This window comes from Diplotaxodon limnothrissa, linkage group LG1 (assembly GCF_057381915.1).
Source record: "Diplotaxodon limnothrissa isolate DT_005_m linkage group LG1, D_limnothrissa_male_GT1.1, whole genome shotgun sequence".
Taxonomy (NCBI): domain Eukaryota; kingdom Metazoa; phylum Chordata; class Actinopteri; order Cichliformes; family Cichlidae; genus Diplotaxodon; species Diplotaxodon limnothrissa.
In genome coordinates this window covers 31561894-31589776 of record NC_140596.1, presented here as the reverse complement: position 1 = coordinate 31589776, position 27883 = coordinate 31561894, and the positions used below count along the sequence as shown (strand labels likewise).

The 27883-nt window shown below is 41.0% G+C and overlaps 1 protein-coding gene across 1 annotated transcript in view; it reads right to left on the bottom strand.

Moving 5' to 3' along the window:
* The window catches only part of myo9aa (myosin IXAa), a 100671-nt gene that overhangs the window by 22672 nt on the left and 50116 nt on the right, over positions 1–27883 (bottom strand). Inside the window, exons 3-17 of the mRNA XM_085349861.1 lie at positions 26023–26117; positions 25857–25919; positions 24302–24401; positions 21778–21831; positions 19070–19167; positions 18670–18796; positions 18076–18165; positions 15103–15219; positions 14847–14981; positions 10457–10578; positions 7251–7392; positions 6862–7060; positions 4060–4179; positions 3274–3318; positions 2029–2104 (exon numbers count right to left, since the gene is read on the bottom strand). Coding sequence (XP_085205987.1) covers positions 2029–2104; positions 3274–3318; positions 4060–4179; positions 6862–7060; positions 7251–7392; positions 10457–10578; positions 14847–14981; positions 15103–15219; positions 18076–18165; positions 18670–18796; positions 19070–19167; positions 21778–21831; positions 24302–24401; positions 25857–25919; positions 26023–26117 — 1583 coding nt within the window. The remainder of the gene's footprint in view (positions 1–2028; positions 2105–3273; positions 3319–4059; positions 4180–6861; positions 7061–7250; positions 7393–10456; positions 10579–14846; positions 14982–15102; positions 15220–18075; positions 18166–18669; positions 18797–19069; positions 19168–21777; positions 21832–24301; positions 24402–25856; positions 25920–26022; positions 26118–27883) is intronic.

The window sequence follows — 27883 nt, the reverse complement described above, 5'->3', positions numbered from 1 at the left end:
TTCCTCCACATGTGTTACAGGCCACACATTATTACACACAGACTACAGCAGCAAGATATGCTCGCTGATTCACAGTATGTTATTACCCGGAGGTTGAATCATTCATAAAGAGAAAACCAGGTGGGACACGTGTGTGTGTGTGTGTGTGTGTGTGTGTGTGTGTGTGTGTGTGTGTGTGTGTGTGTGTGTGTGTGTGTGTGTGTGTGTGTGTGTAACCAAATTCGGTACAACCACTGAACAGTTAGAAGAGAAGAGTTTCTGCTGCAGGGCTGCCTGCTTGGTTTGAAAGTGACTCTTAACGTCCACTGCTTAAATACTGAGTAAAAAATAACCTGTGTGATTGGCAGATCTGGGCGATATCCAAACTAAAACAACCAAACCGCAGCGTCTGCGCTTACTGTGTTATTGTGTTTAGCATCTTTGTTGCACAAGAAGGAACAAATATTCAGCTCTTGGAACCATTTTAGCAAGTTTGGTCCAAAAATGAATTCTCTGCACGAATTGGATGGATTGCAAGAGAAATTATGTTTTTTCAGGGTCTAAACAGGATGAAAACCTTTGACTTGTTACTCATCCAACAACTTTATCTCATTAGCACAATCTGGTATGTTATGTAAAGCTAAAGACGTTCTCATACAGCCTCATCAGTATCTTTAATTTGTATATTAATAAGCAGATATTAGCATGCTAATATAAACTGATAGTCTGCAGTAGCATGTATGTTTAGATTAAAGCATCACATGGGTGTAACCTAAATTGAGTCAAATTGTTAGAACTTACTCGACCAGTGTAGTTCATTCTGATTTAAAAATAGTGATGATGCACAAAACAGATGACTTAATTTTTTTGCTCAAAAATCCATGTGTTAATTCTGAACTGTATTGGACATCAAGATGAAAATTTGAATCCGGAAGTACCAAAAAAAAAAGAAAAAAAAAAGAAGAAGAAGACGGGGGGAAAAAAAACAAAAAAAACAGGGGCATTCTTTCCACCACATTTCTTACTGTGGAGGTCACTGATGAGACCCAAAGGATGCTCCTCCACCATCATCAACACAAGGTTATGTCTGCACAGTCCAAGGGGAGAAATGCAGATGATTTGTACAACCAGTCAGCATTACATTACAAGATGATAAATTTCTGTAGAAAAACCACAAACCTCCAGTGTGTAAGTATCAATCAAAATCTTTGCACTCCATCCCTACATGGCCAAAATCAGAAAATATTTTTTTGCGTCACGAAACAAAGTAAAGCATAAATCTTCTGTATGGATCTGGTTCACCATATAAGGGAGATTTTCTCCTCAGTTGATCATCTATCTCTGCAAATGGTGATAGTACAGTATGGCTTCTGTAGTGACTGTTTATCTCCATAGTGTCTCAGAGAGTCTCATAAAACACTGCTCTGTCCAGCTGATATGCACCCTGCAGGGTCCGAACATTTATTACTCCCCAGGCACTTCTCTCTGATGCATAGCTCCAACTTTACATCACCGAGGAAGCAGCTGCAAGGGGTTTAGTGTTCTCCTAGCATGTGGAGGATGAGGGGAATGTGGAGGAGGAAGAGGAGGCAGGATGATGATGGTGGGGGGGTTACCAGCTCCATAATGATCTCCTGTGTAACAAAAGCTGACTTGCATGAATCCCTCTGTGCTGCTGCAAATCTCACAGTCCACAGCTAATTACAGAAAGTGTCAGTGAGGGGTACGAGACCAACGCTCAGGGTCACAAGCACGTGCGTCCATTTATTTAAAGGCATCCAATGTCTCTCTCAATGCTGGGAGGCAAATATCCTTACCACTGCATGTAGGACACACAATTAGGACTGTCACAATATCAATGTTTTGCTCATTGTGGCCACAAAATGCCACAATAACAGCATTCAAGTAATTTCTATTAATATTTTGGGGGAAAGACGACTATCACACAGACACATTCACTGATGGATGCGTTAGAGGCACTTTGGGATATAATACCACCAGAGTCAACACACTACTCTGCTGACAACATTTTACAACATGGCCACTTACCGTGGTGATTTTTCATTGATGGTGTTGGTTCCCTGCAGGTCTGAGAGTGGCGTACGTGGACTCTTTCTAGTCACACCTGATCACGAATAAACATGTTGGCATCATGTGAAAGAACACGCACAAACACTACAGACAAAACCATTCTAGAGAAAAAACACACTTCTGACACCGTGTGACACTCAAGTGTTACTGCAGTGACTGTTATGTGCCTTTTTTAAAATTGGAAATACTGCAGCTGAAGTAACATTTAACACAGATTTGTGCGGTTAATAGCAAGGTTGTTAGTGCTGAATGATGTGAGATGATACCGAAGCATTATTTAGTTTAGTCTGGCCTGTAGGTTTGTTTAATACCATGATTGGCAATTTAAAATACTTGATTACTTGATTCGGATTACTTTTCCATACTTTATATAAAGGATAGATGTAGCCACTGATGTCGTGTCATGGTTAGAAAAGTCTTGAACTGAACATTTTGTCTCCTGACATCTTTGTGTTTTGAAAGTGAGTGATAGATTTGACTGGGGGAAAAAAAAAAAAAAAAAGCCAATCAAATTGCTGTCCAAAAACAGAGGACTCAAACATAAGGCCCGGTGGCCAGATTCGGCCTGGCAAAGACTAATCTGGCCCACTGGAAGGCTTAGATAAGGAGGGTATAGAGTCTGAATTAAAGACCTCCCCCACTGCCATTCCTACTACACCAAAGTAGTTAAATAATAGATAAACAATCAAATCACAGAAGATTTCTTGTTTTTTCACTACCATCTACCATAAACATTTCTTGTTTAATAGTGGTTCTATGCTGCTAAAAAGAATTCATCTGTGAATTAATCAAAACACAGTTTTTTAATAAATGCAGCCCTGTGTGGATAATGAGCTACCAGAACTTATTCTGTAATTTTACACATTTGTCATAAGGAATAAACGGGTTTTTACTGTAGCACATGTTTTTCTTATATTAAGACATCCCAAGGATTAAACATTTAGTTCAATGCTACACTGACAGCGTTTCTACATTGGCTTCACTGTTCAGACCCAGAGGCTACATCTATATTTTATATACAAGCTACAGCTGCTTTGTTACATCACTACAGTGCAATGGTGGGCTTTGGTAGTGATAAATTTGTACTAACGTATATCATATTCCAAGATTTGTTTTGAACCTACAGCCAATCAATCACAGTGCTGAAATCCTACAACTCTAAGGTGTGTTAGCCTACTCATAAAGCACTCTTCGACAATGTACCGTTTTCACTTTCATCACTTTGTACATTTTCACTCTCATCTGGAGCTGCAGGGTGGCACAAGACAACAACAAAAAAGACATTTGAGTGTCATGAAATGTTTGTAGAAGAAAAGTGACCCTTGTGAAAAGTGTGTGAGGTCGGCTGTATGTCCAGCACCAAATGTAAAGATGCCTCTGAGCCAGTTAGTGATATGAATGTACACATCTGTGTCCCCAGCTATGCCAGACACACCCCTTGGTCTTTGATCACCATCACCAGCTGATGTGGGGTTAGTGACAGTGGAAAGCAGCTGATTTTAGACAATCGTTTGGTGGACAAGCAACTATATCCAGTACCCAACAGACAAAATTGTATATGACAGTGGAGCAATGTGCTATTGCTAAAAAAAAAAAAGTGGTGGAAACCTGGAGGTGTTGCTTCCATCACCAAAGTTCGCTGACAGAGCAAGATTAAAATGCAGTTCTTTGCATGCCTTTTACTAGCACAGTGTAAGAATACAAGTGAAGAGCATGCAAGACAGGAACAAACACATGCAGGTGCATTAAAGAGAAAAAAGGGGAGACAAAGAGAGTAGAGACCAACAAGCATCTAGTCCTAAAGTAAGCATCCTAAATCAAATCACAACGCAGGAATGGTGCCTCTTTATGTTTGTATATTCTTATTGGTATCGTTTGGCTTTACTTGGCCTAGAAAAGTAGTAAACGTTGGTCGGTCCTCTCCCTATAGTTTCCCCTAGTCATGGTATCAGATGAAAGTAGGAGGAGTTATTGTATTGGCAGCCTTACTGTACTTCTCCTCTTTGCATCTCTGCAGGATCTCTAAGCTTCTCTGATGCACAGGGTGATGCAGAAAGCTAAAACTATCCGTACTTTTCAATACTGCACAGGGAGCAGCTTCATCATGCCCTTGGAGAAGCAAAACAAGAGGAAAAAAAAAGAAAGAAAGAGAGAAGACAGAAAAATACACAAGAAAAAGAGAGAGAGAGAAATGACAGATTAGACAGCGAAGAAGATGAGATCAAGAAATTCAGTCGTCTACTGGAGAGATACCTGTGCAAGAGAAGATGATTGACATTCAAAACTGACGTTGGCGGCAGCAGTAGAGAGACCTGTCTTTATATACAGCGGGGAAAATAAGTATTTGACACATCAGCATTTTTATCAGTAAGGGGATTTCCAAGTGGACCATTGACACAACATTTCCACCAGATGTTGCCATCAAGCCAAATATTGACGTCATACAAACAAATCAGAACATATAAGTATACAAGTTAAACCACAATAAATAAAGTGAAATGACACAGGGAATAAGTATTGAATACATGGAGATAACAAGGGGCAAAATGACATAGAAAGCCAGGAGATCACCTGAAATCTGTCAGTATTGATAGAGAAATCCTGTCCCCTATCAGTACTAATTGATATCAGCTGCTTTAGTCCTAATTGATGGCCTATAAAGGCTCCTCATTACCCAGAAGGCACACAGGAAAGACTTCATGATGGGTAAAGGTAAAGAACTCTCTCAAGATCTTCGTAATCTTATCGTTGAAAAGCATTTTGATGGGAATGGTTATAGGTGCATTTCCAGAATGCTGAATGTTCCTGTGAGCACTGTGGGGGCCATTATCCGGAAATGGAAAGTGCATCAGTTCACCATAAACCTGCCACGATCAGGTGCTCCACGCAAGATCCCTGTCCGAGGAGTCCAAAGAATAATCAGGAGGGTTCTCCGAGAGCCAAGAACCACTCGGACAGAACTTCAGGAAGACCTTGCATCAGCAGGTACTGTTGTTTCAAAGAAAACTATAAGCAATGCACTGAACCGCCATGGCATCCATGCACGCTCACCACGCAAGACTCCATTGCTGAACAAAAAGCATGTCAAGGCTCGGTTAAAATTTGCGCAACAGCATTTGGAGAAGCCTGTGGATTATTGGACGACTATAGTATGGTCAGATGAAAGCAAAATTGAACTTTTTGGCAGTCATTCTACACACCATGTTTGGAGAAGAAATGGCACTGCTCACCACCCCAAGAACACCATACCAACAGTCAAGTTTGGGGGTGGAAGCATCATGGTTTGGGGCTGCTTTTCAGCAAGGGGTACTGGCAGACTTCATATTATTGAAGGCAGGATGAATGGAGAGATGTACCGGGACATTCTGGATAAAAATCTGCTGCCATCTACCAGGAAGCTAAAAATGAAAAGAGGGTGGACATTTCAGCAAGACAATGATCCCAAACACAAGGCCAAGGTAACAATGAAGTGGTTTCAAAGAAAGAAAATCAAGTTGCTTGAATGGCCCAGTCAATCACCTGACCTAAATCCCATAGAAAATCTATGGAGAGAACTGAAGATTAAAGTTCATAAAAGAGGCCCAAGGAACCTTCAAGATTTAAAGACCGTTTGTGTGGAAGAATGGGCCAGAATCACTCCTGAGCAATGCAGACGACTGGTCTATCCATACAAGAGGCGTCTAGAAGCTGTAATCACCAACAAAGGCTTTTCTACAAAGTATTGAATAAAGTGTGTTCAATACTTATTCCCTGTGTCATTTCACTTTATTTATTATGGTTTAACTTGTATACTTATATGTTCTGATTTGATTGTATGACTTCAATATTTGGCTTGATGGCAACATCTGGTGGAAATGTTGTGTCAATAGTCCACTTGGAAATCCCCTTACTGATAAAAATGCTGATGTGTCAAATACTTATTTTCCCCGCTGTAGGTGTTTGCCCCCCAAAGGCATTTCTATACATCGTCTTCTAGTGGTTTATCCAGTGAACATATTCTATTATAAGATAGCAGTAGCATTCAAATTTATAAATTTAAGAACAAAACTGCGTCTGTATAGAGATGGTTTAGAAGACATGTTCAAGATTCCTTTGGGTGACACAATATCTTTAGTTTAGCTGAAAAGATTTCTAAAAGATATCTAAAGACAAGTGAAAGATATCTAACTTCTAAAAGAAAAATCTAGTCCACATTACAACATCTACGCTTCATGTGAAGGAAGGATGGAGAGGATGCAGAGCAAAAGTCCGATTCATACGCCGGCAGGACTGAAAGAACATCTGTTTGCAACATCTACTGCATCTGAAGTACAGCTAGAGCAAAATCTAAGGGAAAAGAAGGCATTCACAGAAAGCCAAAGCTGAGAGAGAGAGACAGAGCAAGAGCTACTGTCATTACACTGCAAAACTACCAGCACTTTGCACACAGACTACAGAACAGTGACTGCATAGTGAATCCAAAACCTGGCTGAGATAAACATAATGAACCAAGACGCACAGCAGGTTGGCGTATAGTACAGTATGTAATGGCAACTTTTATCTAAACTGTGAGCTATGGAGCATTTCCTAAAGTACAAATGAAGCATGAGCAGGTGCCCTGACACTGTAAGACAGGTGCATAGATTTTTCTGATGACATTCTGTTTTATAAGCTTTCTTGTGCTTTGCTAAGGTTTACCTCTCAGTCTGGAACATCTCTTCCCTTCACAGAGCATACTTTCCCTCACTGCTAGAGGTTAGTGAGCTAACTATAGGGTATGTCAACCATTAATGCATTGGTGTGGGTTCTTACCAGTGTGTTTCTTGTGCGTGTGTCTCTTTCCAGCCTGCCTGAAAGCCACCAGGGCCCTGAAGTATGCGCGGAGCACTGCCCAGCGGAAAGTTGCTGACGGATCGATGCCGATAAGCCCGCAGATGAAGGCGTTCTTGCTGCTCTTTAGCAAAGCTACGATGTCCGGGCGCATGTGGTCGGTGTTCTTCTCCCTGAAATCCTGCGTGCATGCGTGTGAGAGAGAGATAAATATATAAACACAACACTGTTCAGAAGTATTATGTAGCTTAGTGCTACAGCTCCTGCCTTAGCACTTACATTCCTGTTGTGAAGGTCACACATGTAAAGAAAAAAAAAAAAATACTGGCTGGACAGACTTAGATTCTTAAGAGAGCGAAGATGGCACTGACCTTGACTCCGTACTTAACCTTGCCAGCATAGTGTCGGATAATAAAGGCAGGCTCCATGACAGCAGGGAACTCGATGTAGCTGTTTCCTTCATGCTGTCGCTTGAACTTATCCAACAAAGTCTGGTTGGTGGCTTGAGGGAAACTGGGAAAGGAAACAAAGAAACATATGCTTTGAAGTAAAACGGGTTTTACATTTGTTTTTAATATCAAAACACCTCAAGAAAGGAAACTTGAGAATCACGCTCTTGATGAAGTTGATTCAAGACGCCAACTATGTCTTAATGCTGTAACACGAATCACACAGAAAATGTCCAACAGATTTCTGATGCTATCCACACAGAACATGATGAATTCAAGATATTATTTTTTTTCACCACTCTGTGTGTAGTTGCTACAACTGTATTATATTATAGCAGAGCATAGCGGTGGAAACGTGGGAAGCCAATATCATCTGATCTGTAACCACTTTTGACATTTTAACCTCTCTTGCCACAGGTTGAAGATTATCCTTTTAGGCTGACTTCAGTTCATACAGTGGGGCAAAAAAGTATTTAGTCAGCCACCGATTGTGCAAGTTCCCCCACCTAAAATGATGACAGAGGTCAGTAATTTGCACCAGAGGTACACTTCAACTGTGAGAGACAGAATGTGAAAAAAAAATCCATGAATCCACATGGTAGGATTTGTAAAGAATTTATTTGTAAATCAGGGTGGAAAATAAGTATTTGGTCAATAACAAAAATACAACTCAATACTTTGTAACATAACCTTTGTTGGCAATAACAGAGGTCAAACGTTTACTATAGGTCTTTACCAGGTTTGCACACACAGTAGCTGGTATTTTGGCCCATTCCTCCATGCAGATCTTCTCGAGAGCAGTGATGTTTTGGGGCTGTCGCCGAGCAACACGGACTTTCAACTCCCGCCACAGATTTTCTATGGGGTTGAGGTCTGGAGACTGGCTAGGCCACTCCAGGACTTTCAAATGCTTCTTACGGAGCCACTCCTTTGTTGCCCGGGCGGTGTGTTTTGGATCATTGTCATGTTGGAAGACCCAGCCTCGTTTCATCTTCAAAGTTCTCACTGATGGAAGGTGGTTTTGGCTCAAAATCTCACGATACATGGCCCCATTCATTCTGTCCTTAACACGGATCAGTCGTCCTGTCCCCTTGGCAGAAAAACAGCCCCATAGCATGATGTTTCCACCCCCATGCTTCACAGTAGGTATGGTGTTCTTGGGATGCAACTCAGTATTCTTCGTCCTCCAAACACGACGAGTTGAGTTTATACCAAAAAGTTCTACTTTGGTTTCATCTGACCACATGACATTCTCCCAATCCTCTGCTGTATCATCCATGTGCTCTCTGGCAAACTTCAGACGGGCCTGGACATGCACTGGCTTCAGCAGCGGAACACGTCTGGCACTGCGGGATTTGATTCCCTGCCGTTGTAGTGTGTTACTGATGGTGACCTTTGTTACTTTGGTCCCAGCTCTCTGCAGGTCATTCACCAGGTCCCCCCGTGTGGTTCTGGGATCTTTGCTCAACGTTCTCATGATCATTTTGACCCCACGGGATGAGATCTTGCGTGGAGCCCCAGATTGTGAGAGATCATCAGTGGTCCTGTATGTCTTCCATTTTCTGATGATTGCTCCCACAGTTGATTTTTTCACACCAAGCTGCTTGCCTATTGTAGATTCACTCTTCCCAGTCTGGTGCAGGTCTACAATACTTTTCCTGGTGTCCTTCGAAAGCTCTTTGGTCTTGGCCATGGCGGAGTTTGGAGTCTGACTGTTTGAGGCTGTGGACAGGTGTCTTTTATACAGATGATGAGTTCAAACAGGTGCCATTCATACAGGTAACGAGTGGGGGGACAGAAAAGCTTCTTACAGAAGACGTTACAGGTCTGTGAGAGCCAGAGATTTTCCTTGTTTGAGGTGACCAAATACTTATTTTCCACCCTAATTTACGAATAAATTCTTTAAAAATCCTACCATGTGGATTCATGGATTTTTTTTTCACATTCTGTCTCTCAAAGTTGAAGTGTACCTCTGGTGCAAATTACTGACCTCTGTCATCATTTTAAGTGGGGGAACTTGCACAATCGGTGGCTGACTAAATACTTTTTTGCCCCACTGTATATCTCTACAGTGCGTCAGTATCAAGAGCCAGCAATTTTGCAGAAAATCAACAGCTTACAGGAAGAGGAGCGAGGGGAAGAATGAGACACCAGGGGTTTTGGAACAGGGTGAAACCTGAGCTATGAAAACAGAGCAGCTAAAGAGTCACTGCCTTCCAGCTTTGCCTAACAGGAGGAATTTGATTTAATGTCCAAATGGAGAATAAAGGGAGTTAAAGAAGGAAATATTACTTGTAAAATAGTTGCAGTAACGCCATGTACCCGAAAACACCATATTTTATTGAGGTTTAGCAGGTATAGATTCTGGACAACTCCATCTTGCTTAACAATTTAGAGAAATCTGACAAAATTTAAGTGTATTTGTCTGAAATGTGTCAATGTTCTTATAAAGTGTAGTAGGAATCACACTCAGAATCTTGCACAATGTTTTCCAATTGAGCATAAAAGAAAAATTGTCCACTCATAAGGACAGGAGAGATGCAGTGATGTTAGCATGTGCTGTGAGTGGTCCTTCAGACAAACAAGAGTCTGTTAGGTACTCCAATTTATTTCTGTCCATCTCTAGGTTGCTGTTTGTGTGTCATATAGTAATTTCCCTACACAAAACTAGTTCCTCTGTCTGTGTCGATAGTTCTGTGTTTCGCCACAATACCAAAACTACAAGCTCGAGGAGGCCGAGAAGGGATTGTGCATTTTTCACACCTGTTTTATTTCATGCTAATATAAAACCTGTGCAGAGGACACTGTCCAGCTGTAGAAGCTCTGCAGCTGGAACTCTGCAACAGTGCGGAAACACTTTAGGTTCAGTGCATCGCTGATTTTAGTATTTCAAGGACAAAACAAAGATCAACATGAGAAGGCAGGGGGAGGAGGGTATCAAACACCACGAAGATCCCAAGCTGTAATGAAACCAGCGATTTTTCAGTTGCAGAATAACACCTGCCAATTTGAACTCGTCACCTGTACTCAGCACCTGCTGAATTATCAGGTAGTTTACTACAGCAAAGCTAAACTGAATTTCTAAAGAAGTAAACCAGTCAAACTGGTAGGGAGACATAAATACTCACTTGCACTCTTCATCCAGTAGGTGGAACAGCGCTGTGGGCTTCTTGCTGATCAGGTTGATGCAGCCTGTGTTGTCGATGTAGTCTATGTTTCGCCAGCTGATGCCCTCTGCCCTGTATTCCTCCTGCAGGGTCACATCATGTACAAACAGAGAGCTCAGCTTTAGCGACACCTTCAAGAAAAATTTACTTCACAGGACTGGAATCTGATGAACGTCTTCTTTAAGGCAATAAATGTCACCAGCTTGCTGTATTGAAATACTAAAGCGTTTGGGTATAACATAAAAAATATATGGTGTTGTCCTTTAATGCACTGAAGCTGTTGAGAAGCACAGACGCTTTGTTATAGTGGGTTTGCACTGCATGTGACACTACAGACAGCATCACAAACGCTCATAAAAAATAAATGAATAAAAATCATTAACAACATACAATCAAAAGCAGAGAACCAGTCCAAGGCTGATTAGATAGTTTTAAATCTTACAGTCAGAGTGGCTATAGTTTGTATGCATGGTCGCCTGGCCTGCTGGTTTAATAATGAAAGAATCATTCGGAGTATTTATCAGTATTACTTCCTTATACATGTTATTTTCCTGTGTTCCTGGGAAAGATTTAACCAATAAAGACCTTAATCCAGCAGAGGTTTAATAACAAAATCTCTTTCTCTTGTGTAATCTCTTGTTAGCCTAAAGTCTGGAGGAAAAATATGCAACTAATTACTGCTGTTTACTGTTAGTTCACAGGAAGAATATTTCAAGAAGGAAGCCAAACTTACTCGGAACAAAGTAAACCTTAAAGGCGAAGTGTTGTTTTATGCTGCAATTCAACTGAGCAAACGGCTGTACGGTTATTGCTTCTGGTCATACGCACAGAAAAATGTCATATGATTAATAGACACAGACAACGTCTAATGAGGAGTTTCTGACAGCAGAAACCACAGCAGATTAAAATTTGACCGATCTCACATTCAAGGTCATCTTCTCAGGCATGTCCTAACAGCTACTTTTACTGCCTGGAAGCCCCTTTCTGACCACCTGCACTATGTGCCCTCCATACTGTCAGTCGAAGATTCCACAGCTTTCGACCCCAAAGGCGGCGTGTCAGGTGACTGGGAGCATGCTCGTCATTTTTTCCAGAATCCAACAAGATTGTTCACATCGAATCCGTCCCTCGTCATGAGACGCCAGTGTGAGCTCTAGTATAATGCATTGGGGCCTCTGAGAGTGAACATTTTATCTGATGTGCATTTGTGCCTGTGACAGTTTTCACTCATCACCTGGGCTGTGTGCCAGATTTGGCCCACTCAGTCAGTCAGAACTTTTCCCAACCAAATAATGTGACAAATTCCATTTATCTCTTATAACAGCTGCTTTTGTTGAGTACAATACTAAAGCCAGGACTTTACTCTAATCTCTTAAGACTGCACACACTCAGGTGACAAAGTGTGTGTCTGCGTAATCCCGTATATTGCCACATACTTGGCTCTTAAATAAACAGAGGTGAGTTGACTCAACTCTTTGGTAATTGCTGAGTTTTGGTTTATGGGGGTGCTATTTCTAACTTTGTCATATTGTCTGGAATAACGTAACTCCCACTACCCACGTGCCTTTAAGTCATCTTCCCATAAAAACTATGATTCACTTTTATTTTGTCTGTATCAGTAAAAACCCATAAAATGTATCCGGAAGATGCAGAATCAGCTTCTTTGTCGTGTTTCTACTGAGAACTGTCAGGCTGTTATACAGTTAGTCTTTCTTTATATTAACTCAACAACAAATGGTAAATATGGTAAATGGCCTGTATTTATATAGCGCTTTACTAGTCCCTAAGGACCCCAAAGCGCTTTACATATCCAGTCATCCACCAACAATTTTTTTTTAATTTTTTGTACAACTTTCATCTTTACGAATAGAGACACACAGACACACACACAGACACACACACACACAGACACAGACACACACACACACACAGACAGACACACACACACACACAAAACACCAAACAAAAACCAACCAAGTATTTTCTTGACAGATGTGTTTTCTTTGAATGGAACAAAACGTGAAAACAAATAAAAGAAATATCCACTGACAGAGTTCTAAAAAGAGGGATATTTAAGACATACTATGACCAGTATATTGGGGATGACAGACTGGTATTTTCTCAATAACGGGGGAACACAAAAGAATGTGTGGTTAGGCCACAGGAATCCTCTAAAGTGTTCAACACCACTTTCATCATTTAGTCTAAAAGAACAAAGTCTGCTGCCCGTTTTATAATATCCAATGTAATAATGTTAAACAGTTCACATCATGTCAAATTCACATTTTCTCCTTTGTGGGTAAAGTCCTGCTGGTTATTCCATGTATTTGCCTTCACAGTTGCCATGAATAAATATTTCAACTACAAGTACAGTTAGCGACTGATTGTTAGTGAGTGACTAGATGACGAAGTGATTTCACAAAGGTGCAACAAGACAGGCATTACTGACTTATTTAACCCCTATCTGCTCCAACAGAGTGACTCAGTGGTTGACAGATGCATGGAAATCTACACTGGAACTGTAGCTGAGGGGCATACTTCCTCTGGTTGAAGTATGCCTGCTCTTGGTCACCCTGCCATCCCGGCTGAATCATGTTATGGGATTTTCAGACTGCCTATGTTTTGTTCACTTTTACACACAATAATTTCACAAACCTGTTAAAGAGCACATAGGTGGTATAAGGGTCAATATATTGTGAAGTGGTGCGTCAGGGCTGGCATTTTATATGCTATGTTTCTGCCAAAATATACACGGGCAACCGTGGCTCGGGGGGGGTTGGGACATGCATCTGTAACCGGAAGGTCGCCGGTCGTTGTGTCCTTGGGCAAGACACTTTACCCTACTGCCTACTGGTGTTGGCCAGAGGGGCCGATGGCGCGATATGGCAGCCTCGCTTCTGTCAGTCTGCCCCAGGGCAGCTGTGGCTGCAACCGTAGGTTGCCTCCACCAGTGTATGAATGCGAGAGTGAATGAATAGTGGCATTGTAAAGCACTTTGGGTACCTTGAAAAGCGCTATATAAATCCAATCCATTATTATTATTATAATACAGTCATTGCCACAGATATAATCTGGTATACCAGGTGTTGGAAGGTAGAGTAAAGCTGAGCAATGGCTGTAATGTGCCAATCCATGCACAGGCTACATCCATCCATTTTTTTTTTTTTTTTCATTCCCCCCTCCCCCAAACATGTTCAAACCCAAATAAGATATTAAATTGTTCCAGTTCTTACATTTCTTTAGGAAATGGAAGAAAGGGGGAACAGATGGCATCAAAACAATAAAGGAAATCCAGAAGGACAGCCAGAGAAATATCCAAGCAACACCAAAAAAAAAAAAAAAAAAAAAAAAACCCTACATAAGCTATTTAACCACAAAATACTACTTTTCCAGAATGAAACACAAACACCGAGGTTGAGGCTCTCAGGCTGGAATTAAAGGCAACTGATTTTCCTTGAGATTTGAGGGTTCATGCAGTAACCAGTAGCACAGGAAGCACTGTGGGATTATGAGAAATAACAAACACTGAACGCTGTCTCAGAGTCTTATTAAAAAGAAGTCACATATTATAAGACAGTGATGTTAAGCATGCCTAAAAAAATATGAACTTCTCAAACACACCAAAGAGGCTGACCCCGGAATTATTACTGAAATATTCAGCCTCCTCTCATGGGGCTCTCAAAGCTGATGCTGGGAGTAATGTTGCAAGCAGGCTACGTGAAATCACGCACACTTGGCGACATGTTGATCCTTTAAAAATCTTTCGAACATTTGCTTTTGGGTCACCGAATAAGCCATCAGCAAAAAAACAACCATTTAATCTAACCTAACATCCAAAGTGTTTGAAGCCCCCCTTTACACATTTTTTTAGAGGATGACTGCTAAAACAATTATGACACAGAGGTGGTTTGTGAATAACTGCCTTTGCGCAAAACAGTAATGACTAGATACAAAGACCTTCATGTGGTGTATTTCATGGTTTTCGAGCAGCCCCAGCCTCTCAAAACATGTCAGGGCAGGCAACTGATCCTGTCAATCTCAATCTAAACACACTATTTAACTTACAGGTAAACCTTACAGATCTCAACTTTAAAAAGGCCTTTGAAGTTAATCAGCTCGCTTAAGAAAACATACATCCTCACTTGTGGTGGTCACAGGTTGGGGTGACGTTCATCTTTCTTAGCCCTGTTGGACTAAGTGTTGAAGAACGTCTTGTGGTGTATGTGCACTTCCTTGTAAATGGCCACAATCAGAACTTAGTTGGACAGATAGAACAAAACGTACACAGCAGCTTAAAAGTTTAAGGATAGGGAAAGATGCGTGTCCTGCTTCGGTTTAACAAAAGACTCACCTGTTCAAGTTTGAAGATGTGCTGATTAAAGTAATGCTGGAGACGTTCGTTGGCAAAGTTGATGCAGAACTGTTCAAAGCTGTTGTTCTCGTAGTCTTCGAAACCGAATATGTCAAGGACTCCAATGGACAAGATCTGAAGAAGACACCAACAGAAACAAATGAATGAAAAATAAAAACCGAATCTGTAATAAGAGTCATTATTGTTTTGAAGAACGACTACACTCATGCGCTTTTAATATTCTCTGTCATCTTACCTTGGTGGTTTCCATCAGGTCTTTGATGTTGAGCAGAGCGTGGTTGATCCTGAAGACAATCCAGTCAAACAGAGCACTGTACAGAGACTTGGCCATGGAGTCTCTCACTGTACCAGCCTAAAGGCAAACATACACTATCACTGTAATCTCTCAGTCAACACCATTAAGAAGTGGAAAGCAGGAGCACCAGTTTCTATGTGCATGCACTCCTTAAAAAGAGATGACAGTCAAGTTTTATTAAAAGTGAAGAAGAGGCGGTTTTTACTGGTAATTTGCATTAACTGTACTCATTTGATCCAAGTTGTTGAAGACCACGTTTCATATTTGTTCTCATGCAGTTTTGCCTGTTCTGTCTTCACAGCAATTACAGTATTCCTCAGTATTTCCCCCCAAACTCAGTGTCCCACACATCTGTTTTACACATTAGAGTTTGGCCTTGAATGCCTCCCCTCTTAACACTGCACTTATTGTACAGGCCCAGGAGAATAAAATGAAAGAAGGTCTTTAAATACAGAAAATAAAGCTGATTTGTAATGGTCAAAATGTAAAATGGCCCTGTATGAACTGTGAATCAGCATGTGGAGATGTGGTTGTATGTGGTTCTACTTTAAAAATCAACCACTTATACTTTGACCTGAGCGTAAATCACATTCCTGCAGTCCTATCACACACACTTTTATTCTGAATTTTTGATGGAAAATATAAAACTGGATATCCTAAGATGGAAAAAGCAGATACCAAGGAGAGAAGAGACAGTGCTCCTATCCAAACAAGTCTGACATCTCAACCAAAACATGTTGGTAGACTGCGCTGTGCAACAGCAGGGCGTCGCTGAGTCATTATAAATGTCATTAGAGAGGATTACACTCATCAGTTGCACTCTGATCTGTCAACTTGTGATAGATGGAGGTGCAGAAGTTCAGCTTTAAAATCAAGGCCCAACAGAAATATCAGCTGTTATAAGCCAAGCATGGACTCCATACATTTTTGACCTCACTGCTGGCAATATCAACATGATATTCAGGCAACAAGCATGAAATATTTGGATGAAAAACTAGTAATATTTTTATGTCACAGTTCCAATCACAATACTGGGGATTGAAAAGCTTGGATTGACTGACAGAGTGATCTATTTTGTGTCTTCTTTCATAAAAGACAGGATTTTTTGTGCAAAAGCTTCCTTGTCAAATTATGAAGAAAAACTTTTTAATTCCTGTATCTGCTGGAAAGACTTGACCTCACTGCAGCAAAGAAGAGCGGCAGAAAACAACCCACTGAGTGGCTACCCCAACGCAAGAATCACAGGTTTCTAAACAGTTAAGCAGGATATTTTTAACATCCTCAGACAAAATATGTCTTCGATGTGTCAGGAGAGCCTATTGGGATCCTTGTACGTACCATAGTCTAATAACCCAGAAGCTTTTCATCATTTAGAGGAAGCAGGGTTTAAAACATTCACTTGTCTCATAAGTCTGACCAAATGGAGAAAACTCAGTACAGAAACACTCAGACTTCTTTGAGGTTTTCAACTGTCTGACTTCAGTTAACAGGCAATGGGACTGTTGAGACTGTTAGAGCAATATTTACTCAAAGACCACCCAGTGTGCTACCACAACAATCACTGTTTGTTCATATAAAATGACTCCTAAATATCCAGCGGGCCATTATGAGGTTGTTGCTGTTTTGGTGGGAATGTACAGCACAACACAGCACAGCACCGTCTTTTTGGAGAGTCTGTGGTAAAATACTGCTGAGACTGCTGCAGAAAATCTGTGCCGTAAAAAACAAAACAAAAAATTTAACTCAAGTCACAGCCTGTGTGTGCAAGATCTGACATCAGCAAAGTATGAAATACTGAAGGCATCGTGATCATTTTTAAAGTCTGTGCATTACAGCATATGTAACAAAAAATAAATAAAATGTATCGGGGGCTCTTTACACCCTGTATTCGTGTTGCTCCCTCGTCTCTTTCAGATGGCTCGCATCTGCAGACCATGATGTGTTTGTTTTCAGAGAGAGGAGGTCCCATGAAAACTCTAGAGGGACTTGAAATGCTTTCCCTTCCCTCTAAACAGACTGAAGGACTTTGTGCATGTGGGTTTGTGTAAGTGCGCACTGCTGTGACTCAGAGCCCTCACTTGACGCCACTAAACGAAGAAGCTGCGGAGAATCAAGAGTGAGCAGGAGGAGATCCGGTACTTGTGCGTGCTTTTCTGTAAACACAGCCAGGTCACACTGAAGAGCCACAACTGCAGTGCCATTGTGTTCGGGCCGGATGTGAAAACACTCCAAAAACTACTTATACCTATGCGCCTTCAAATCTGGCATCATACTAACTACATTGGTACGAATGCCAGAAAAAGCCAATCAAAACACACTGTAAATATTAATTGCCTACTAATTCACAACACATCAATCATGAGCCTGTGTTTACTTTCGTTCTGTGCTTCACACAAAGAGAATTTCAGACATGCAGCAACTGATCTCTACGATCGCTTGAAAAATGACCAAAAGTTCCACTCTGTTCCTGTCTCAGACTTCCTGCTCTCTACTATTTGACGTGGCTTCCGTTAAAAATAGACTGTGCATATTTTTAGTAAGGCGCAGACCCGCTGAAATGCGGTGGTGGAATCACAAGAATTGTGGCCGCAATCAACTCTGGAATGCAACGCGGCTGCCCACTGCACGATTCGGGCCTTCATTTGCCATCAGCATTAGCCCACCTACCTAAAGCAAGACAGCTCACGCATCTGGACATGTTCAAAAGAGCCCATGTCACGAAGACAAAGGAACAGGCAGAAATCTGATGTGCAACAACCGAACGGGCTTCAAGTTGGCAGAAACATCTGCATTCCTTCTGCTCAGAGTAGGTAGATGTTATTGTGGATGACTTATTAAGATTTTGTCGTACATTTTGATTTGCAGCTTTATTTATTTACTGTTTGAGAAGCCGCAAAGCAGCTCCAGTCTCACCTCAGCCAGCTTGTAGGGAACGATCAGCTTCTCTCCCACAGTAACCGTCTTCCGCGTTGTCAGGGCTTCAAACAGCATCTCTTCTTTTACCTAGAGATGATGGTGAGACACAAGTGTTCACTCATTCAAAAGAAAGCTGAAACCCTTTTCAAGCTGCCCTTCACACCTGATTACGTTTAAAGTAACCGAAAATGTGCTTTTGTGTGTGTCTGTATGTGTATTAATATCTTTGTGGGGACCAGAAATTGGAAGTTTACTATACTTGTGGGGACCAACAACCCTTATGGGACCCAAAATCCCAGTCCTCACAAGTTTGAAGGCATTTTTCAGACTCAAAATGTGGTTTTAGTGTCATGGTTACAATTAGGTTATGGTTAGGTTTAGGCATTCAATTTTGATGGTTAGGATTAGGGTAAGCAGATAGGGAAAGCATTATGTCAATGAGATGTCCCCACAAAGATATGAATACACGCTTGTGTGTGTGTCTTTATCCTGGCTTGAACAAATAGGAAGTGTATTTAGCAGTTTAAAATCATCCGCCTTTCACAATCTAGACATATAATATGTAGAAATATATTTAGCATTGCCATCTACCTGCAGCAGTTCTGACACAACAGGTAGCACCTCTGGGTTAACAATGTCTATCTGGTCGTCCCTGTAAGGTTTCTTCTTGTAGCGGATGTTACCCAGGTGAAGGATGGCCGACAGCAGAGAGAAGATCCTAAACAACAGTTAGAGACCATTCATGGGACACTGCAGTGGAAGTATATCATCTCAATCAGCGGAATCCATTGATTTTATTAGTAAAAGTTGGACTGAAAAATTACTTTACAGTACTGGTAGTGATGGTGGGAGCTGTGGTGGCCTGCAAAGCTATCATTTATAGTATAAAACAAAAGTAGGGGCGAGTGCAGTTAGATGAAACACTGCTGAACTGGACTGTATAAATAGGCGATACCATAGGTAAATAATGGTTTCTGTGTCTGTCACTCACTGCTTGCGTGTGGCAGGAAGAAAGCCCACCATCTCCATGGCCAGCTGAAGCCTCTCAAAGTCATGCTTCAGGTCCTCTCCTTCTACATTGAAGCAGTCCTGCAGAAAAAAAAATAAAAACGTTTTTAGATGTTATCAGGCCTGCGGAGGCTGTTACAACACAGTGACCGGGGAAGCCAAAAGGGCTAATGACAAGCTACTCTGAGGTTTAGAAGGACTGCTGACATATGCGGTGCCTTAATGTTTTCAAGGTTTACAGACTGTCTAGCAAATACACTTTAAAAAAGTTTTTTTTTTTTTTTTTTAAATTTACATTGTACTTAAAATAAATTTAAAACAAAAAACAGAAATATTGCCTAAAGCAGACAAATTACTGAAATAAGCTATCATTAAGAAGCTTGGGGTCAAAGAAATCTGCAAAACTTGAGCCTAATGTGCAGAGTGTCTAGTGAACAGTGGCGTGTGCAGGTTCTGCTCATGTAGTGGAAAATCTGCTTTGGCACTCCACTTTAAACCAATCCACAAAAAATTTGGCAAGCAGTGAAGCCGACAGGAAGAGCAGTTTATGGATGAGCCTGTTCTTGAGAATGGACAATCACCTAAACTAGCAGAGTAAATATAGTGACTATAGTGCAATGTTTTGACTGTCATAACAAGACTAAAGTCATGACGTGATTGAAAAATATATTAAATACAAGAAATATTCTATTTAGCAGCTATATGAATACTAGCAGGAGTATACTTTTAGATCATTCTGGATCTAGATTGGTTGTTTACAAGAGCGTTCCTAGAAACATATGCTTTGATGTTTCTACATAAGTACACAGTACTTCACTGAACTACATACACCCACCATAAAGTGAGCTCTGCTCTTTCCTTTATAGGCCCATTCCACTATGGCTGCAATAATTATCACAAACTGTGCCTCAGAAACACAAACACTCCAAACACTGAGACTCATGCTTGCACCAGTGTGCCGCCTCCTCGCTTCCTTCTCTCTTCCTTTACAGCAGAAATTTACACTGACCCATTAAAAGCTCTGGTGTTACATTTCCACGTCAGCAAAACCTACATTATGTGAACGTTGCTTGTTCAAACTTGAAGTTCTTTTCAATGAAAGCAGTCAGTGTAGTAAAAAGGTGTCTAAAGATTCCAGATGTCATAAAAGATGTCAGTCAAAATACGGATCACCGCTTGTCTACTCACAGTGCAGTCTGGGTATATTTATAGCATTTCTCCTCAGTAGTGTCAAGAACCACAAACCTATATTATCAGCATTATACAACAACTTGCATTGAATTTTGTAATATTTTGCAATATTACCGGATTAATGAACTGCAGCTAAAAACTTAAGCTTTCCATTGACTTCTATTCATGTCAATGGAAAGTATAAAAGCATTTCTAATCACTATAAATGCTTTAATACACTCACAAAAACACGCAGTACCCCCAAAAAAGACACAAGGAATCCCAACAGTAATGAGAGAAGACCTTTTGATCGTTGACATTCTTCAATCCAGTGTTTCCCATGTTTCAGAGGTGAGGTCACACATCAAAGTTATGAGTAGGGATGGGTACCGGTATCGGTGCCGACATAAACGGTAGTAACCAGACTGAAAAGCAGCACACATTTCGGTGCTTTTTTTTCCTGAGCTGTGATACACTTTAGATTCTAGCCAATCATTTTACGTTTCCGAGGATAGTAGGCGGGTCCAGGTACGTACGTTCTTTTAGAGCAGAGCTACAGATGCTCAAGGCAAAGCGGTCAAAAGTCTGGCTGTACTTCACAGCAAAATATGCAAACTCAGCAGCCTGCAACAAGTGCTTTAAGCTGATACTGTGATACTGTCAAAGGAGGTAACACCTCAAATCCGATGAAACACCTGGCGACGCATAGCGTTTTTGTTAAAAGCCGAGAAATGCGCCGTATTTGATAGCTTGCTGCAAGACGTCATACCGAGCACATCTACTGCGGGTGTGGTGCCTGTTATCGGACCTGGAGTTGGCAACATCCCCCAAAAACCCGAGTGATACCATATATGCCCTATAGCTGCAGAAAAGGCTAACATTGTTATCTTTTTACAAAAAAAAACAAAAAACAGCTAAACATGAGAGGTTTTTGGACAAAGTGTGTGTTCTCCATTCTTTAAGCACCGGTTCGAGCACCGGTTTGAGCACCGTTTAAGCACCAGCACCGTTTCAAAAGTACCGGTGTGGCACCGGTATCGGATAAAACATAAACGATACCCATCCTTAGTTATGAGTGTGTTAAAAGTTTTTGATGCTACAAATTGTCTGAACACAAGATTACTCTGGGATTTCTGTAGTGTATGGAGGACAGCAAATTCAAATGAGTGCTGCAGGAAATACTGTACCGGTCAACGATCAAAAAGAAAAAAAATTAGAGCAACACAGGCAGCTACAGTGGCCAGGATATGAGTAGACATACCACCAGAACTCAGAAGGAGTACAACAGGGGAATACAAAAACAAATAAATGCTCCCCAAACCAAACCAGGATATATCCAAAAAGCAACAAAATAAGCAAGGGAATCATAGGAACGGGTGGGTGGAGGGGTGGAGGAGGTGTGCAACTGTGCAGATGAAGTGCAGCTTCAGCTGCGAGTGCTCAGGTGACACAAAATCTACCGGCTAAGGTTTCTGCAACACGTGCAGACACACGGACAGTTAACACACAGCTGATACTGACCGGCTCACTCTCACAGTAACTCTCCCAATGACGTTGGTGGCTTGTCTTTGACATCTGGAAATGACCAGTTTACAGGAGGCAAGATCAAGGTTAGAGAGCAGCATTCCAATGACAACACACACTATACTGGTCAAACATGAGCGCAGATTTAAGAGGGACTAATGACAACGAAGACGTGCTGTTAAGATACAGGCTGTTCATTACAGTCTCAAACATCGACGATTCAAAGTCAAACACTTTTAAGCATATAAGCAGTGATGACAGAGACAAAGAAAACACACTCAGACACTACCACATAAAAACTTTATGGTTGAACACATTAAGACATGAAAGCAGGAGGAAATAAGAGGTCCAGACATGCAGCACACAAAAATATTAAGACACCAGAATGAATTGTTGGCTTTCCTTCAACTTTAAATACCTTTTTATGACTCATTTTTTACCTCCTGAGATAAGAACTGATTTCTACTAATGTAGAACTGAATTCTTTCAAGCCATCCAAACCCTAGATTTTATTGTTGTCAAATGTTAAAACATAATTCTTCATTATCCGTGTCCTAAATGAGACATTTGGTATTAATGGGACCAGGTGCTACAGTTTTGATATTGAAATATTTTCTTTTCTTCCTTCTTGAGTTTAGGAACTGGACTACTGAGCCATGCTGCAGACTGTGGTTTTGTATTGTTGTGCTGAAATAAGCAAGGGCTTCACTGAAAAAGAACAGTCTGAATGGCAGCATATGTTGCTCAACAACCTTTATAAATCATTCAGCATTTATAGCACTTTGCTGATGTTCAAGCTACCCCCACGCCATTATGGATGCTGGCTTTTAAACTGTGTGCTGATAACAGCCTGGATGGTTCCCTTCATTTCAGCTTAAATTTTGATTTGTAAGAAAAATCTTTTCTTTCAGACCATCTTAAATAAGCTTAGAAATACTGCTGCCTTCTCTCTATGTAGTTTCTTTGCATGCTGGAGTTTTCTCAGTGTTACCCTTGGTACAGAGACTACGAAATTCTCTGAATGTTTTAATGATATTATGCACGGCAGATTATAAAATCTTCAAATTCTTTGCAATTTTTCAGTGAGCAAAGTTAAACTTCAACTTGTTCACGTCAATTACTTGTGGGGGGGTTTTTTTTGTTTTGTTTTTTTGTTTGTTTTTTTAAAACAGGGTTGTTGATGAGGTATGAAACTCAACTTGCAGACACACTGTTGCAGAAAACAAACCCCAGGCAGCAATTTACAACCACAGATTTATGTAGATTAAAGTAATTACTGCATTTCCAGATTGTGAGCAGGCACTGCTGCAAAAACGCAGGATTCGCAGTAGAGTACCAGATTCCCATTATTTCATGCAACATCTGCTATCTGCTCATCTGTGCATTCTGGAATTTTTCAGCATATAATCAATGAGCCTCAGTGAGGGTGTCCTTAAGTGCACCTCCTTGGGGAACTTTGTTTCTTTTAGCTGCGGTACAACATGATGCTGCACGATGTTACTCTGGAAGAAAATAATATTAAGGGCATCAATCTTTTTTCTGTTTTTTTTTTCTTTTTTTAGAATATATATTGTGTACACTGCTTTGTGACTGTGTGTGAAAGTTACTTCATAAATAAATTTCAGTTTCTTCTTATACGCACACAAACACATGCACATAGTAAAAACTTGATTCCTTGTGCGAACACTGAAATCCATGCAAGAGCTCTAGCTAGGGAGTTATAATTTACATTTATATTATAATATATTCACATGTGGTTCCCAAAATAGAAGAGAAGGGCAAAATACAAGGGCATGAACAGAATGTGTGTGTGTGTGTGTGTGTGTGTGTGTGTGTGTGTGTGTGTGTGTGTGTGTGTGTGTGTGTGTGTGTGTGTGTGTGGCATCAGTGGCTGGGAGGAATGGGAGGAATTCCCTGCTCTCTTCTGCGTAGGCATGAGGACTTTGGAGGAGGGGAGGTCGCTGGTCGTCTGAATGTCAAGCTCAGAAACGGAGACACTTTAAATTTTACAAAACATAAGCATTTCATATGCAGACTGACTATTTCTGTGTTTGTTGTGGCTTTATTTCATAGTTATGTGAAACCCGTTTTCCTTTAGGACAACAGAGCAACAGAGATGGGGGACGAATACCATTTGGTGTGTGTTTTTGTCAGCAGAAGTGAAGCAGTGAGGTTGCCTCACTGCATGAACAAAAAAAAAAAAAAATGTAAATAAAGACGGAAGTGAAGACAAACCTACTATACAGTACGTGCAGCTATGCCTACAAGAAGTCAAAAGGAAAAGCAAACAAATTAACACGCTGTGTCTGTCCCTGAAACAGCTGAACATTTTAGATAGTGTGTATGTGAAGGACAGCAGTGCAGCACGTGTCAAAAAACTATTTTCCCCCTGTGTCATTATTCCACACATGCTGACGACATTTACAATGTTACAGATAAATGAAAACTGTAACAAATATCACATTACATGGCACGGCTAGTGTAAGATCAAGTCTGCAGTGCCTGATGCTAAAGGTCCCACCTGACTGAGGTAATGGTATTCTTCAGGCTTCTTGAGGTGAAAGGCTTTCCTCTCTTCTTCACTTGCTCCTGCCAGCAGGTAGTAAAACACATGGTAGTTTCTAAAAAACAAAGAAACAAAAAATTATTACATTGTAACTCAATTAGTTCAAACTTTACAGTGTTTTTTTTAATTATAAAAACATCTGTTTCTGGAAATGGTTAAGAAGTTTATCTCCATCTACAACGTTCCTAATCTTATGTTCTTTCCACTGAGATGGATATTATCCCCCATGTACCAAAACCGCTTAATCATCTATGCCCCCCCAAAAAAGCCCTATGCTTTTAGCAGCCGATCAGTTACTGTATTAATCATCACCATGAACATGCTCATTTTAGCAAACTGACTGAGTGGGATGCAGGACTTTATTTTGAGTGCAGTGAGCACAGCAAACTCCTGACATCCAGCAATACAGTATACAGTGCTTTCCATGTTATTTTGGAAACAGGCTTGTTATGTTCAGCAGGCTAGAATGTCAGCATGGTAATTTTAGCATTGTTAGTATTCAAAACTGGAGCAACTATAGAGAGGGGTTTCAAATTTCATCTTACAGGTTTCGTTTCAATTCATGTGGTGTGAAAACTGACAAGTTGACTAATAATAATAATGTATAGCTTATTGATCCCCGTGGGGAAATTACTTGTTTTTCTCTGCATTTGATCCATTCACTCAGTGAAGCAGTGGGCAGCCACTAAGCAGGCGCCCGGGGAGCAGTGTGTAGGGACGGTACCTTGCTCAGGGGTACCTCAGGGTAGCAGTTTAGTGGATTCGAACCCCCGACCTTCTGATCATGGGGTGACCACTCTACCTACTGAGCTATACTGACTTCTTGGTGATCCACATTCTACAGAAAACCATCTTGCTAAACTACTTGTGAAACCGATGTCTTGGAGTGGGATCAAATTATTGACTGAAAAACAACCACGACATCTCACTTCCATCAGATTATTTATCTGCGTGTGCATTCTGTTTCTGACAGAGTCGGGCTGAAGTGGAAAGGTTAGAGAGAAAATGTTTGCTGTTCGACCAAGATTCTCTTTAAATGCACACTTCAAAAGTTTTTATGGACCTTAAATCCATCTCAGAGGTAGCTAGCAAAAGGGGCCGACTGTGCACTCCACCAATATTACTGCTGAGCCCACTAATTAATTTTTATCGTCTATTTAAACGTTGGCATCTTCAACAGACATTCTGATACCAGCTTTTTTGTGAAATATATGCAGCTTTAAGAAAAACTCACTTTTTTGTGTTATAACACTCAATTTGCAAGATTGGATTAAAATGAGTATTAATAGGTTTTGTTGAAATGTTACAAATATAGTACAATAAAAAGCTCGCTGGCCTTACTGCTAATTACTGATTTTTTTACACAAGCTTATCATCTTTGATTTGGTGCATGCATGTTTTGTGTTAAATGTACGTCACAGCAACCCAGCCCAGTCCTGCTCGCCAAATGTATTTCTGCTGTTCATATGAGGGCTTTTGATAAGAATCTGCATTTCTGAGATGCGCTCACCGTTCATTGTGCTCTTGATAGACCAGTCTTGACTTCTCCAAGAGGTATTTCTCCACGTAAGCTCTGTTTAAAAAAAAAAAAAAAAAAGTACAAGAAAAGTGGTTGACTTTAACATTATTTCTTATTTTATTTGGACATTAATAAGAATTTGGTTCTGGGTTCTTACCCTCTCACAGTGCCGCTCTCCTGGTAGTTCACCTGAATGAACTTTCCAAAGCGACTGGAGTTGTTGTTATGTGCTGTCTTTGCATTCCCAAATGCCTATAGAGGAAAAGAGGAACATGTGGTAAGATGTAAACGAATTAATGAGAAAGGCTACATATTGCATACAGCATCTTGCACAAGGGTCACTGAGACCAAGTACAGAGTCCACTTTAAGGTGTGGATAATTTGTTTATGGATCAAGAACGCAGAGCGTCTGGCAGGAGGCCAAACATCGTCTTGAGACACTGTCCGTCTGATGCCACAAAGGAAGCTTTTGCTCTCACATAGTTTCTAACAGCATTGGTCCGAGACTGATTAATAACATGTTTTTAGGATCTATTAAAGCCAGCGGTAGACAAATTGCCAGAGTGAGGATGAAGGAGCTATGGCCAGCAGTCCTGATGGGGCGGGGGAAAAAAGCTCCTCAGTGAGTAATGGGATCCATGTGGCTGTGTGAAACATGTGTAGCGTTTGTGCTTTAATAAGACAGTCCAGTATTTCCCCTCACAGCTCTGTTTATGTTGTATGGCTGCCTGAAGGGGAAGTCGTTTTTCGCCCTATATAAGCCCTATAGTTATTTGTAGCTCTACCACAAGTAAACAAATTCCTCAGTGAATCACTTAGAGCTGTCCCGAGCTCTCCGTCTGTGAAACGGGAAAACACCCCTCCCTTACCCCACCCTTCGCCCACGCCACTTTCTAACTTCCCAAACATGCAAGGAGACAGCTAACGCCAAGCTAATGTGCAAAATTACTTGGCTTCAGGCTAATCGTAATCCACAAATTTAAGAGCTTCATCCATCACAAAATTTCTCCTGCATTTGAAAAATATATTGTTTTGGTCCAGGGTAGGCTATCGTGTTACCAATAAGGCTGTTGCTATGCAATACAGATGAAAACTTCAGGGCACAACTACCTTTTCCAGCCGTAAACAACCAACACGGCGAAGCATCACAAGGTGAGGTTTTTCTAGTCACGGCTCCTTGAGAAATGAGTCAGTGACAATTAATTTACGGCATGCAGTTTCCTCCAGGAACAATGCACACAAGGTGTACTAGCTGAAGTTAAATCATTTTGGTACATATACTGCAGAGACAGATAAGTCAGTCCAGATAAACTGAACATCTCTTAATCAGACCAACACTTTCTGTCTAAAAGTATCTAAAGGTTAGGCTCTGTCCCACTGAAGTTTACGAACAACAACCCATTTAGATGCTTTTGAGAATCGTGGTGATAGAGAACTTAGTTGGCCTCTATTACCGGCTGACACTGGCTCAAACCTCTGGATCAAAGCTACAAACTTGCCTCTTGTCTGTGACTCATAAGGCAGAAGAAATCATTAAAAAGGCAGACACAGTGGAAAAACATTTAACTCCACTGTCTGGACAAAGAAACGAGCAAACGGGGTCAAACTAAACAGTGACTGTATCACTCCGCATCCCAGAATGTGGATTTCGAAATGTGACGCCTTCCAGAGGAGCTGGCATGTTGTTCACCACTTTGTCTGTCTCTGAACTGGCTAACCTGCCTGCTTCAGGAACTCCAGGTCAGACGAGGACAGACTAACATCACTCAGCGCTCCGGAGTAGTACAAGCTTCCTACTGGAAAGTAGATAGCCAATAAAAACCGAACCCAAAAGCACTCATGCTGCTTTCAGAGTGAGCAGACAGGTCAGGTATTGGACCTTTCAGTGCTTTTTTTGTGTTGGGCTGGCAGGAAGTAGGATGTGGAAAAACTAAAAACACTGAAAAATATTTCAGGCACTGTGTGTTCATCCACCTGGTCTATGTAAAAGAAAAGACGAATATCGTTGAAGACGACAT